The sequence below is a fragment of the Rosa rugosa genome, chromosome 5 (genome assembly GCF_958449725.1).
Source record: "Rosa rugosa chromosome 5, drRosRugo1.1, whole genome shotgun sequence".
NCBI lineage: Eukaryota > Viridiplantae > Streptophyta > Magnoliopsida > Rosales > Rosaceae > Rosa > Rosa rugosa.
The window spans coordinates 50,105,984-50,120,310 of record NC_084824.1 but is presented as its reverse complement, the minus strand read 5'-3'; the positions used below and the strand labels follow the sequence as shown (position 1 = coordinate 50,120,310).

Below are 14,327 nucleotides of genomic sequence, written 5' to 3'. Positions count from 1 at the left end.
TAAACTTATTAAGATACCGATATTAAAAGCACCATATTTTGCTCATCTATCGGCCAAGGATTTATAGGCTGATTTACTAAAAATAGGTATAAACAGTGGGTTATAGATTTTGTTTTCCCCATACCTCTCAATCTCTCATCCCCCATATGCCAGTAAAATTTAAATCCATGATTTTCACTATGTTGATTTTTTACGATAAATATTCAACATACTACAACTCATTATCAGGGTATCAGTGAATCATAGAATTGAAACATGTTCAAAACCACTTTATTTTGGTGACAAAAAATTTATATCAAAATCAAATTTATTCACGATTCATCAAATATTCCTTGTAGATTATCGAAAACCTACTTTATTGACATAAACACTTCAACTAAGAATGTAGAACTTTCTACCTTTCTCTACCATGGTCCAAGAACTCTATTCTCCCGCCCCAATCCCATACCAAATCTTCTGGATTGCCTGGGTAATCAAATAATTTCTTTTGACTTTCTATCTCATCTTCTCTGGTAGGTGTCTTATGTTCGCTATAATCCACTGGTTATTACCCGCTCTTTCAGTCTTGGGCAGATTTTGGGTTCTTGCCTTCTGCTCCTTTTCTCATTTCTTTTCTTCAATTCTTTTGGCCGATTTTTCACTGTTTCCTGCGCTTACGTGCTAGCGATCAACTTATCTGGGTTGTTTCTACCATAATCTCTTCAGATCTTGCATTAATCATCTGTTTTGCACGCAGATTGCATCTTGATCGTTCTAATCGCTGCTTCGATTTCTCGACCCGATCCATGGCTGCCAGGTGTGCCCATCCTCTTCTTTCTCTCAATTTGGCTACTCATCATGATTCCGTCTTCTTTTCTGGGATGTTGTATATGGTTCTACGATCTTACTATGATTTCACCTTTTTAAATACCCGTCTTTTGATCCTTCTTTGTTTATCCCTTTCCATTCTGTTCCTGGTTTATCCCTACGGCACAATGATTTCTTCTAACTCTGTATCCTCTCATGACCACTCTGATTCTCCTCCATCTCGACCTATCCCTGTCTCTTTCGGTGAAGGTTCTAGTCATGCCCAGACTCACTCCAGTCCAGAAACTGAGCCACAACCTGAATTTCAACCCCTCATGAGTACCCTTTTAAGGTTCATCGTGGACCCTATTCTATCCCATTCAACGCTCCTCCGCCTATTGTTGACCTCCTTGATGATCCCTCTGTTGATCAATCTTCTAACCCAGGCAAGAGATGTCTTGTTAGCCAAATTTTTGGGCAACCGGTTCCTGTTAAGAGCATTAAGGCTCGTTGTGCGGCAACTTGGACTGACCTTCGTGGAGGATTTCAAATCAATTCCTATATGGCCTTGACTGGATTCGGGTAAACTTTGACTGTGAAGAAGATCTTATCTTCTTTTTAAATAATAAATCGTGGTTGTTCAGGGTCAAATTCTTGAACTCAACCGTTGGTCCCCTTCTTTCTGTCCTTATAGATCCATGCTTTCTACCATCTCTGTCTGGGTTCGCTTTCCCCTGTTACCTCCTCATTGTTGGACCTGTGAAAAAGTTATCAAACTAGCTAATGCTATAGGTCGCTATCATATGATTGACATGGCCTCTCTCAACCTGAATACTTCTCTCTTTGCTAGAGCTTATGTTGAATTAGATCTTACTAAAACCCAGCCTAGAGGTCTTAGGTTGCACGCAGACCCTTTTTCTAATGATTTGAAACTAATCTACCTCAATTATGAGACTTTATTTGAGGCATGCTTCTTTTGTGGGAGGTTTGATCACCCTTTAGGTTCTTGCCCTTCTCGTGCTCCCCGTCAGAATTTCCTTATGCTCCCTCTCCATCAAAATGAACCCAAGAGTATTCCTAACCAGCAGCAAACTTCCGCTCGAATTCCTGACGACTTACCTGATGAGACTTTATTTATCTTTCCTTCTATCCGAGGCCCTTCTCAGGGCTTTGTACATGCCCCTGCTAGAAATGGTTCCCCTCTTCATTTTGCTCAGACTTCACAGAGGACTCATACGACTAAATTCCGGTCCTTCTCTATGCGTGCTCAAGCGGTTTCTTGTTCTTCTTTTCGTCGTGCCGATGTCTCTTTTGTGGATGCTGCAAGGAATCTAGATGAGACTGTTAATCCAGAAGATACTCCTATTTCCTCTTCTCTCCCTATACATGTCCCAGAATCTAATCCTGACTTGCATCCTCTTATAGTTCCCATTCCTGACCCGGTTCCGGTGGATGCTACTTCCTCACCCGTTATTTCAGCTGCTGTTCCTGATGATGATTTGGCGGCGGATGAGGATCTCGACCATGATTTAGAGAATGAAGAACTTGAGGAAGATGTTGATGTTGTGGAGGTCAGTTCTGACTCCTCTTATGTTTCTGTTATACATTCAGATGACTCTGTTATTACTTCGGACACTATTGAGTCCATTTATAATCTTTTCTATGCACCATACCCTGATTGGGTATCTCTTATGGACAATATCAATAATGTTTATATCGGTTCTATTCATGAGGTATCTGCTCCTGAACGGGAGAATTATACTTTTCCTTACCATAGTCCCAGAAAAAGAGGTAGAGACGACTTAGAGCTTTTGGATGCAGAACCTTCTTCCTCTAATGTCCCAGAATGAGACAGTTGGAACTGTCGTGGTTGTTCAGGACTTGGGTTTTTGTCTCAAGCTTTGTTCTTAAGGTCTTTACTTTCTTTTGATGTATTATGCTTGCTAGATACTATGTTATATGAAGATGCATCTGCATCTTTAGCCACCAAACTTTCTTTTTGTAATTATGTATGTGTTCCTCCTCTTGGGCATTCTGGTGGTCTACTCCTTTTGTAGAATCCTTATGTTTATAATAGGGCTAAATACTAGTTACTACTCTGTAGTTTAAGTCCGAAATCAATTCAGTCCCTGAACTTTCAATTTCATCAAAAACACCCCTGCGTTATCAAATTTCGTCTAATAGGTCATTCCGTCAATCATCCGTTAGTTGGAGCTGTTAACTTGCTGACGAGGCATGCCACGTCAGATCATGTGGACCCCATCTATCAGGCAAAATTTCAAAATTACCCCCGGCTCTATTCTAACCCAGAAACCCTATTACAACTTCCATTTCAATTTTTTTAAATTTTTTCACTAAAAAACTTGCACACTTGAAAAAAAAATCAAACTCCATATTTGAAATGTACTTGATTATAATATGGCTTAGCATCAAACAAAGCTACTTATATTAATAAAATTACAGAGTTGAATATTTACAATTGCATAAGAACCACCAGTCTTCCCCAGACCTTATAGGGGAGAAAAGTAGTCTTTAGAGAACTGCAAGCACAATTATAATTCTAGCAGAAGAAAACACTACCAAAATTAATTTTATATATTATAAATATGCAGCAATGTTTGTACCATACTCTGATGCTCGAACAAAAGATAATTCATAGAATTGCAGAAGAATATTAGGAACAGTTTGCATGACATTAACGCGGGCCAGATTAGTCACCGACGCCAATGCTCTTCTCTGTGCTGGCAATTCCCATTTCTTCATCCCTCTATGCATTCATTTGACCCTGCGTCAACTCACTCTCATTCTTGGTCTCAACATCCTCCTCCTCAAGTCCCCCAACTCCCTCTCCATCAAGAACAACCTCTCCTTCAAATTCAAATTCTCTTCCTCCAACTGAGCAATATGGGTATCCTGATCATCCACTCTATTCTCCAGAACATTATTATACTCAATCCCACTATAGTTCGGGTATATCATCTCGAACCGGATCAAATCATGGTCCAACCTCCTCTCCACCTCCACATCATTCTCACTCGACCCCCTAGGCCACCTCCCTCCTCATCATCATCATTCCTCGGCGACCGAAGCCGAATCAACCTTTCATTGATCCATACCCATCAACACCCCACTCCTTCTTTGCCGTGTCCCCCAAAACCTCCATCAACCCATAAATTTGCTCTGGGCACCAAGGATCCCTTCTTCGAAGCAGAGGCAGACACCTCTCCTCCATGACCACACCATCACGCACGGAACAGACAGAACCCTTGAAGTGTAGCCCAGCGATCACACCATCTAGCCTCCGAACATCTTCTTTGCTCCCACCGCCGAGCTTATCCGTTCTCCGCCGAAACATGTACAGGCCCAGTCATCCAATAGCCTCCAATCTGCAATTGCAGTGAATACCTAACTACCCAGACACCCAATCCTCTGTAGCCCACTTCCTCACCATCTTCGAACAACCAGCTTTAATTGAATCCCTTTAATCCCAACTCACTCGGATTTGAAACCCGAGGCTCAAACCCTAAACCCAATTTCGAAATTTCGAAACCCTAAACCTGAAACTCTTTAAACCAACTTGGAAGATTTGAAATTGTAATCCAAAACCCAAACACCAGACTCACCGTAATGAGGGATTTCATCTCCGCCATTCGTTTTTCTGGGTATCCAAACGTCGATCTCGTGACTGGCCACGTCAAAATCTTCTTCAAATCAACCGACACGCATTCGTTTCTTTACGCCTTCAATCAGAAACTCTCGATCGTTTGGGTCTCGCCCTCGTTCAAACTTCAAAGCAAGAGGAATTGGTTTCAATTTTTCTCAATGTAGGAATGTGCTACGGGATAACATCGTGTAATGGGAGGTATATATTGGGTTTGTGAGTTAGAATAGAGGTAGGGGCAATTTGGGAATTTTGCATGACAGGTGGGGCCCACATGATCTGACGTGGCATGCCTCGTCAGCAAGTTAACAACTCCAACTAACGGATGATTGACGTAATGACCTATTAGACGAAATTTGATAACGCAGGGGTGTTTTTGATGAAATTGAAAGTTCAGGGACTGAATTGATTTCGGACCTAAATTACAGGGTAGTAACTAGTATTTAGCCCTTTATAATATTAGTATTTTATCTGTACATGTTAACGTTAAAGATCCGAGGGGTCTCTAGTTTTCTTTAGAGAGAGAGAGAGGAGAAGATGTATAGTGGTTCGTCTTCCCGCCTTAGTGGGAAACTACGTCCACTTGAAGTGTTGCACTATATGGGTTTGGGCCTTGCGGCCCAAAGGGATTACAAAGTATGTAATGGAATGGAATTTAAGTGGGAGGAGGAGTCCCTTTTATAGGTTAGGGAACCCCTCTCCTTTACATTTTCTTCAATGTGGGATGCAAAACAACTATTCTAGTCTTAGAAAGCATGTTTGTGGAGGTAACTTGGCAAGGCCGGGAAGGTTGCTTCCCGGCGAGGTCTTGGCCTCTTCCGACTACCACGGGGTAGGTTGTATGTCGGGCTACGGCATGTATGTCGTGGTTGGGCCCCACCATGACTTGTGGGCCCCTAAGAAGGTTTTACTTTATGCTTGGTGAGATAGCAAATTAGTCTTGCTAGTGAGAGGTATCTACAATACATCCTCGTTATATTCACTGTCAGCTTATGCACATGGCTTCTGGTTCCCAATCTTTTATGACTTTTGTCTACATGTATCCAAATAAAGCTAAACAACTGGAATTATGGACTGAATTGTTGCTTTGAGTTCAACCTTTACTGGTCCCTGGATTATGATGGGTGACTTTAATTGTATTCTAGATTTATCCGAGAAGTTAGGAGGTGTTCGTATGACTAATAGATACATGATACAATTTTGAGACTTCTTAAATCAAGCTGGCATGGTCTTATTTCACTCCCTTTCACTGGTAATGCTTAATTTTACATGGTCCAATAAACAACATGATAACCGTATTTGTGAACGTCTGGACCGTGTGTTAGCTAATACTGATGCGATGAATGTCTTCCCATTTATGAGCTTGAATAATCTCCCTAGCTATAACTGGTTCTGATCATGCACCCATCTTTCTCGAGTTTAAGCCATCTGTTCATTGTAAACGATCTGCTTTTCGCCTTGAATCTATGTGGCTTCAACATAATGATTTTGTCAATATAGTTAATACTACATGGTTAGCACCTCCTTCTGGTAATGCTGCTAAGAACTTTCTTACTAAAGTTAATGCCTTCTAGTCCTTAGCTCGCAATTGGAATATTTCGGTTTTTGGTAATTTGTTCCATCGCATGAGGGCTTCACATTCCCAAATTCAATCCTTACAGGACCATAATTCCCTGTCTGATCCTTCTCTTGCTACTTAGGGATTTCTTTTGATTACTCGATTGGACAAACTTCATCAGGAAGAGGAATTATTTTGGGCCCAGAGAGCCAAATCAAAGTGGCTGCAATTAGGAGATAAAAACACCAAATTCTTTCAAATGCAGGCTACCGTAAGGAAGAAGAAAAATAAAATCTTACGCATTAAAGATGATGTAGATAATTGGACAAATGATCCTGACCTTTTTGCCTCCATCCTTCTAAAATCTTTCAAACATCGGTTCACTATGACTTCAACTCCTTCTACTGATGCCTTAGCTTCTTTTCTTCCTTTGGTTCACCCTTGTATTTCTGATGAGGATAATCGAACCCTATTAGCTCCTGTTACTTTAGATGATGTTATACCAGGCTATCCATAGTATTGGTCCTCTCAAAGCTCCTGGCCCTGATGGTCTTCCGGCTATTTTTTATCACACTTATTGGCATCAAGTTCGAGACCCACTTTTCAATTTAGTTTCAGACTTTTTTCATCATGAATTAGATATTTCTCTTATTAATCGCACAAATATTGTCCTTATTCCTAAAACAAATAATCCGGAAACCGATAATCACTATCGACCTATTAGTTTGTATAATGTAGCCTATAAGGTTATTACTACGATTATGATTAAACGTCTTCGTCCTTTGCTTGTTAAATTTATTTCTCCAAATCAAGGAGCTTTTACCCCTGGGAAATCTATTCACGACAATATTTTGATAGCTCATGAATTATTCTCTTCTTTTAATAAGAAAAGAGGTAGAGCTGGCAATATGGGTATTAAAATTGATCTTGAGAGAGCCTATGATTTACTTAACTGGGATTATTTAGTAGCTTGTTTGCAAGCTTTTGGTTTTCATAAGGATTGGATTACTCTTGTCAAGTCATGCTTATGCATGGTGTCTTTTTCTATACTCCTTAATGGTACGCCATATGGTTCGTTTCGCCCCAACCGGGGCATCAGACAAGGTGGTCCTCTTTCTCCTTATTTGTTTATTCTTACTATGGAGCCTTTTATCAGAAAGTTAAATCTTCTTGCATCTCAATCTAAATCACAAGTCGGTCTCTTAACTTCTGCTCATGGTTTTAAGATTTCAAGCTTAATGTTTGCTAATGATTGTCTTATTTTTGCTAAAGCTTCCCATTCAGCGGCCAAGCATATTTTACACACTTTAACCTTATTTTATGAAGCTTCAGGTCAACAAGTTAATTATCATAAGTCTACTATCTATTTTTCAACTAATATTTCTGCATCTGTTAAGTGGGACATTGCTAGCTGCCTTGGTATTCAACATAAATCTACTATCGGTCAATATTTGGGCATGCAAAACATCATCTATTGGAAAGATCCACTTAATTTCAATGATCTTATTGCCAAAATTCAGAAGAAACTTGCAAGATGGAAGTCCCACACTCTTTCTCGAGCTGGCAGATTAACCTTGCTTAAGGATAATCTTTCAGATATGCCAAATCATATTTTATCCTATTTTAAGTGTCCTAAACATCTCATTGACAGATTAAATAAGGAATTCATATCTTTCTTCTGGGGTTAGTCTCAGCCTCATGTGAATTGGACTCAACTTTGTCTTCCTAAATCTAAAGGTGGTTTGGGTATCCGTCAACCTAGTCACTTTAATCATGCTGCTTTAGCTAAACTTGGGTGGAAAATTTTAACACAACCAGATAATTGGTGGGTTCAACTTGTCACTAAGAAATATCTTCGGCATAACCATTTCTTTACTGTTAAAAAGAAAAGCTCTAATTCTCTTGCTTGGAAATGTATTTTAGACATTAGATCACTTTTATCTCAAGGTATTCACTGGATTGAAGGTGATGGTCAATCTATTCTTTTTTGTACTTTTAATTGGGTACTACCATTCCCTTTATTCTCTGTCATTCCTGAGCAAGACCGACAATAGTTAGACTGGACACTAATTGTGGATCATTTTATTCACAATATGACTTGGGATACGGTGGTTGTTGGAACTTGTGGGAATTAGTCCCACATGGAAGAAAGGTTTAAGGGTGATAACCTTAATAAGGCCATATCATTGCAATTAATTAAATGGATGACAAGTCTTGATATGGGCTTTGGTGGGCTTTTTCTATTGGGTTTCCCATAGGAATAGCATATATATAAAAGTCAAAGATGGGCCTTGGGGCTCTTGGGCTCTCTTGACTAAATCTGATTTTATACTGCCGACGCAACTATTCGCTTTGGCTTCTATATATGGACGACCCAAACTACAGCACAAGTGGGGGCAAATTTCTGTCTTAGTCACTGCATTGTAGGCCTCTATCTGATCAAGCTAGTGAATTTAATTTTTGTTCGAAACTAGTTGATTTCAATTTCGTTTATTTGTTGTTATATATTTGTTTATATTCGTATTATATAGTGTTTGTACATGCATATACTGATTGGTTCTAACAGTGGCTTTATCTCATATTCTTCCTCAGGACATTGTTCAATTGATTGTAGCTGTTCCTTTTACCTATCTCCCCTCAACCAGACCGGTTTGTTTGGGGTCCTTCACCCTCAGGAGTTTTCACAATTAAGAGTGCTTCGTGGCTCCAAATTCAACATTTACCTACCTATTCTAATACTACCTTGTTAAATAAGATTTGGCATCTTCATATTCCTCTAAAAGTTAAGATCTTTGCTTGGTCCTTAATCAGAATTGGTCTTAAGACTCGGGATAAGCTCTCACAGTACAATCCTAATATTTCTCCCATGTGTCCCTTTTGTTCTCAGCATGTTGAATCCATTGATCATCTCTTTCTCACTTGTACTTTTGCTAAACAAGTTGGGAACCATACTTCCTTACTTCATCCTCTTTTCTGGGATAGACCTTTTCTTGATTGGCTACAGCATGCATGTTAGTTCCACTAGGCCTTCGCAGGATAATCTTGCATCTATTCTTACCACTGCCTGGTCATATGGCATTGTAGGAATAAGCTCATTTTCCAAAACCTCTCTACATCTCCAACTCGTTGCGTCTTTCAAGTTTTCATATTGCAGTTGAATTATCTGAAAGCTAATCCAACTTCCATTATTCCTAAGGTCTCTAAATACTTTCACATTAAATGACAACCCCCAAATTCACACCAGGTTAAGTTGAACTTTGATGGGTCCGTTCAGAATGGTATTGCCACCACAGGTTTTGTTTTTAGAAAGTAGGACGGAAATCCTCTGTTTGCAGCAGATGTTCTAGTAGCTGATATTAGATCAAAAGTGGACTCATCACAAGTTATCCTAGAGCAACTAGGAAACCATCAAAGCATTAAATCGAATACAACATGGATCTGGAAAAGAATCAACCTAGATATCTAATGTGATAGTGTATTTATCATTGGATTAGGAATCCATTAATTGGACTACAAGAAAGTCCTAAACTGTGATGCATTAGGAATCTGAGATACAAGTCTTGTTCTTTAAGGAAAATCTTTATGGGAGATTTCCTGAGACTTGAACTTATATAAAAAGGAGGTTAGGGTCCCTGTTATCACCACCGTCTACAAGCATTGTGTTCTGCCCATTCATAAGCTACAGTTGGTGAATAGCATAAGACTTCGACCTCGATTTATTCTTTTGTTTCTACAGCTGCAACAATGGCCTCAACTTATGATGTCAATGGTATGTTTAAGGTTAATGATGAACATGCTTGTGTGAGCTTGTTTGTAATCTAGTTTTACAATTGGTATCAAAGCTTAGGCTCACGAAAATTGTTCTTCAATTATTTTTCGATGAAAATCGTTTTAAGTTTTCAAACCAAAAAAAAAATTTGCTTTGCAAAGAAACAGGCCTCGTTTGCCTCTTCAGAAAAAAAACCTTCAAGGCCCAAGTCGCAGCATGTGCTGATCCAAGCCCATACCCGGCCCGAAAACCTATTCCTTCAGAAACTAAAGAAGATGACCGTTATTTTACAACGGTCATCTGGATTGAGTCGGTTTTCTAGGTTTTGGAATCGGAAGCACAAAGGATGATTCATCCTTCTGGGAATTCAAAACCCTTATGCTGTCGAATCAAGATGCCAAGAATGATGTTTTTTGCTGCACTCTGGTTTTTTGAATTCATGCTTCCGCGAATGTTTTTGCAGCAAAATTAAGAAATTTGCAAAGGTTGGTTTTTACAGAAAAATTCAGTTTCGATTCAATTTTGTTTTGTTAATTGATGAGCACAAGAACCCTAGAAGCATTCCCGGCGTGCGCATAAGCTAGAGTAGATGGTGACCGGATGAAATTTAAATTTCTTGGATGTTTTTGTGTTCTTGTGAAATCAACATTGTGCTTGCATATCTGTGTTGTTATGTTTGTGATTTGATATGCATGTTTAATGTGAATTCTTGAGTATTGTATCTGTGAATCGTGATATAACAATGCATGCAGAAAACTCCCAAAATTTTAGGCATTGTTAAAATTTTGACAGGTACAAAGAGCTTAGTTCTTATAAGGATTATTAATCCGGATAGAAAATCAAGTTTTTCAAGCTCAATTTGGTTTGTGTTTTCTGTAAGTTTGAATGAACATATTGCACAAAGCATTCTTCATTAAATCTTGCAGAAAACCTTAAGTTAACAAACCAGAAAATTGTATCTTGTATTTTAAAATTATGCATATAATTTTGCTTCCAAAGAAGTAGTACAGTATGATTTTAGAATGCAGATAGCAATATGCATATATGTTCTTTTCAAATATGGATACTTAGAATTCAAATTTCTGTCTAAAGATGTGATTTGTGTTCTTTGGATAACTTGAACTGAATAAATGTGGCATATTGATTTGGAACCTTCAGAATATCATGTCTTCTGCTTAAAAGTGATGCATATATGCTATTAATTTTGGTTAAAGGGCTATTGATATGTGACATTTCTTGTGTTTTGTTTTCTGTTTGCATTGTTTTGGTTTTGATATTGCTTGAAGTTACAGAAAACATAAAACTTAAAATTTTAAGAACTTCACAGATGGAAAACTCACAAAACTTTATTTTGTTTTGCTCTTTAGGAATCCCTACTGTGACCTTGAACACCATTCAGCTCCTAATTGGCTATAACTACAAGAAGTGGAGAAACCAAGTAGATTTTTATCTAGCCATGAACCAGAACATGGACCTTTGCCTAACTGAGGATGAACCGGAGAAGCTTACTAGTGACAGTTCAGATGAAGAGAGGAAATTTTTTAAGGAGTGGCATAAGGCTAATAAGATGGCAAAGAATGTGATTAGGACTACTATGTCAGACACAGTTAGAGGTAGCATAGAAGAACCTGATTTAGCCATGGATTACCTGTATGCCATCCATGACATGTACAGAGAAAGTGATAAGGGTGAGGCTGCTAGATTGGCAAAGGAATTTAACGAGCTTAAGTACACTGGTACAGGGAAAGTGAGAGAGCATATCATGAAGCTAATTGAGATTAATGCTCAGCTTAGGGACCTAAACATGGGGGTCACTGATGATCATGTAGTGCATGCTGCACTGCATTCCTTGCCAAATAGTTTTAGCCAACTCAGGACTAGCTACAATGCTCAAAAGAAAAAATGGAGTCTTAAGGAGCTGATTGTCATATGTGTAGATGAGGAAGACAGGATGAGAAAATAGAAAGAGCCATGTACCTCAGTGAACCTTGTTGAAAAGCCTAAGAAGAAATACCAGAACCAGTCTAAGCTTAAGCCTACCAAAATGTTGTGAAATTTTAATTAAAACTCGCAAGCGCACGAATAATCGTTAGTATAGTGTGCAAGTACGAGGTCGTTCCAACTGAGGATTGATAATCAATTTAAATCCTAACCTAATTAATCCAAAACACAAAAACACATAAACAATCAAACTAAAGAAGATATGGTTTTAAGGTTTTCGACTAAACAAATAATTTGAGAATTAAAGAAACAAACAAATAAACAAATAATGATAAAACCTAGGGTTTCGAAATCAACCACTAACAATCCTATTTATGTTTCGATGCAATTAACAGATTCTTTTATTTCTTTTGATGATAATTCCCGTATCTAAGTCCTTCTCAGGTACTCTAGACCATAGTTTTCCTTAAGTGCATGATGCTCTCCCTCTCGGGTAAAGATCGTATATCCTAACTATGCAGTTTATCCTTCTCAGGTATAAATTTAACATGCAAGACTCATTACGCTTTAGAAAACAAGGGAATCAAGCAAACCATTAGTCTTTCTCAAGTAATAATGTAATTTACCACACTTAATCACAAGAAGCTAATCAAATTATATTGCATCTCTGCTTCAAATTTGTCTTCCAATTACTATATGCAAAGCCCTAAGGTGATCAATCAAAGAACTTAAACATAAAGCATCAATTCAAATAGTGATTAAGCATTCATCATAAAGAAACTATAAATCCATCAATAAAACATCAAAGTACATAAACAATCATGATAGGGCATTATCCTAACCCTAGAAAAGGTTTTAACAAAAGATAACTAAGTAAAACATAGGAAAAACATAAAAAGAATGGAAGGGAAAAGATGGGGAAAGATGGATGAGTCGTCTCTGCTCCGTAGGCGTCTACATTGTGCTCCCGAGACTCCTCTCTCATGTAAATTCGTGCTCCCTTATATAGGGAAGATTTCTGCTCATCTTTGGCTTCATGTTTCCTTGTAAAACTTGGATTTAGATTCCTTTCTTCATTTGGAATGGGAAAACCTTGAAATATCTCTTGTAGAAGTAGGAATAAGTTAATCATTGAATCCTCATCTGAATTAACTTCCTTAAAACATTAGGATTGATGATCTTGTGCCACGGAACTTGAGTTCTCCACGAATGGTTGTAAATTCCCGAGCAGATTTCCTGTCCGACCTATCTTCACTCAAATAATCATAACTTTCTCCAGAAATATCGAAATCGAGATCCGTAAAATTCTACAGAAAGTTGACATCCGTAGCTTTCCATGCATATAAGGTTCATTGTCTGATTCGATCTGGGTAACTCCCAGTAATTCGAGGAAGTTGGATGTTCTGCACAGGCAGATTCTGGGACCTGGGCGTCTTTCAATCCTAGTTAGCTCATTTTAACTTCTTTTCTTCTCTTTATGAGACAAACCTACAAAAACACTATAACAACATAAATGACTCGAAATAAGGAGGACTAAGCATAAATACTAAGATTAAGAGGCAAAGAAATATAGGAAAATATGAGCACATCACAAAACCATCTACAAAGGATCTACCTCGGGAGCAGCTAAAGCCAACAAACCATTTAGGTTCAAGTGCTATTTCTATAAGAAAGTAGGGCACATGAAGAAAGACTGCACAGGCTTTAAGAATTGGTTGATCAAAAAGGGTAATTTTTCTAACTCACTGTTTTCTTTAGAAATTAATTTAGTTAATGTTGAACCAAAAACTTGGTGGATTGATTCAGGAAGCCCCTTACATATTACTAATTCTCTACAGGGATTCATAAGGAAGTGAACCTGTGTGTAGGCAATCGCATGAGAGTGGCAGTCAAACCTATTGAAACCTTAAAATTAGATCTTGGTTTAGGAAAGTTGTTAGTTTTGGATAATGTTTATTATGTACCTTCCATGAGAAGGAATTTAATTTCAGTTTCTCTTTTGGTTAAATCTGGATGTAGACTTCTTATTGACAATAATTGAATTATTATTTCTAAAGATTCAGTTCAAATTGGTTCTAGTGTTATATTGAATGATTACCTACAGTTAAATTGTTCACACAGTCAACAAGAAATTTCTCTTGTTGAAAATAATAACACATCGAGTAACACTTTAACTGGTGTTAAAAGAACTAAATGCAATGAAAAGTCTGCATATTTGTGGCATAGAAGACTTGGCCATATATCAAAAGAGAGATTGAAAATTTTGGTTAAAAACAATATCTTGAATGAACTTGACTTTTCTGATTTACAAGATTGTGTTGAATGTTTTAAGGGAAAAATAACTAACTTAAGAAAAAACACTGCATATAGAAGCCAAGCACTTTTAGAGCTCATACATACTGACATTTGTGGTCCATTTAGAACTCAAACAATCTGTGGCAATGTGTATTTCATAACCTTCATCGATGACTTTTCTAGATATTGTTATGTTTATCTACTTTCAGAAAAATCTCAAGCACTTAAAGCTTTTCAGATATTTAAGGCTGAAGTAGAAAAACAACTAGAAAAGAAAATCAAAACTGTTAGGTTAGATAGAGGTGGTGAATTTTATG

General features: G+C 37.9%; 1 protein-coding gene across 1 annotated transcript; it reads left to right on the top strand.

Moving 5' to 3' along the window:
- Positions 1-2,218: 2,218 nt before the first annotated feature.
- LOC133709375 (uncharacterized) lies at positions 2,219-13,808 on the top strand. The gene is made up of 3 exons (XM_062135097.1): positions 2,219-2,357; positions 8,598-9,774; positions 11,142-13,808. Exons 2-3 carry the CDS (start codon positions 9,750-9,752, stop codon positions 11,735-11,737), a joined length of 621 nt encoding a protein of 206 aa, XP_061991081.1. The 5' UTR covers positions 2,219-2,357; positions 8,598-9,749; the 3' UTR covers positions 11,738-13,808.
- The last annotated feature ends 519 nt before the right edge of the window (positions 13,809-14,327 follow it).

Excerpts from the sequence above, each read along its gene's own strand:
- LOC133709375 (XM_062135097.1), top strand. The coding sequence starts at position 9,750 with ATGGCCTCAACTTATGATGTCAATG. Across the intron at positions 9,775-11,141 it reads CTCAACTTATGATGTCAATG|GAATCCCTACTGTGACCTTG; the intron begins GTATGTTTAAGG and ends TTTGCTCTTTAG.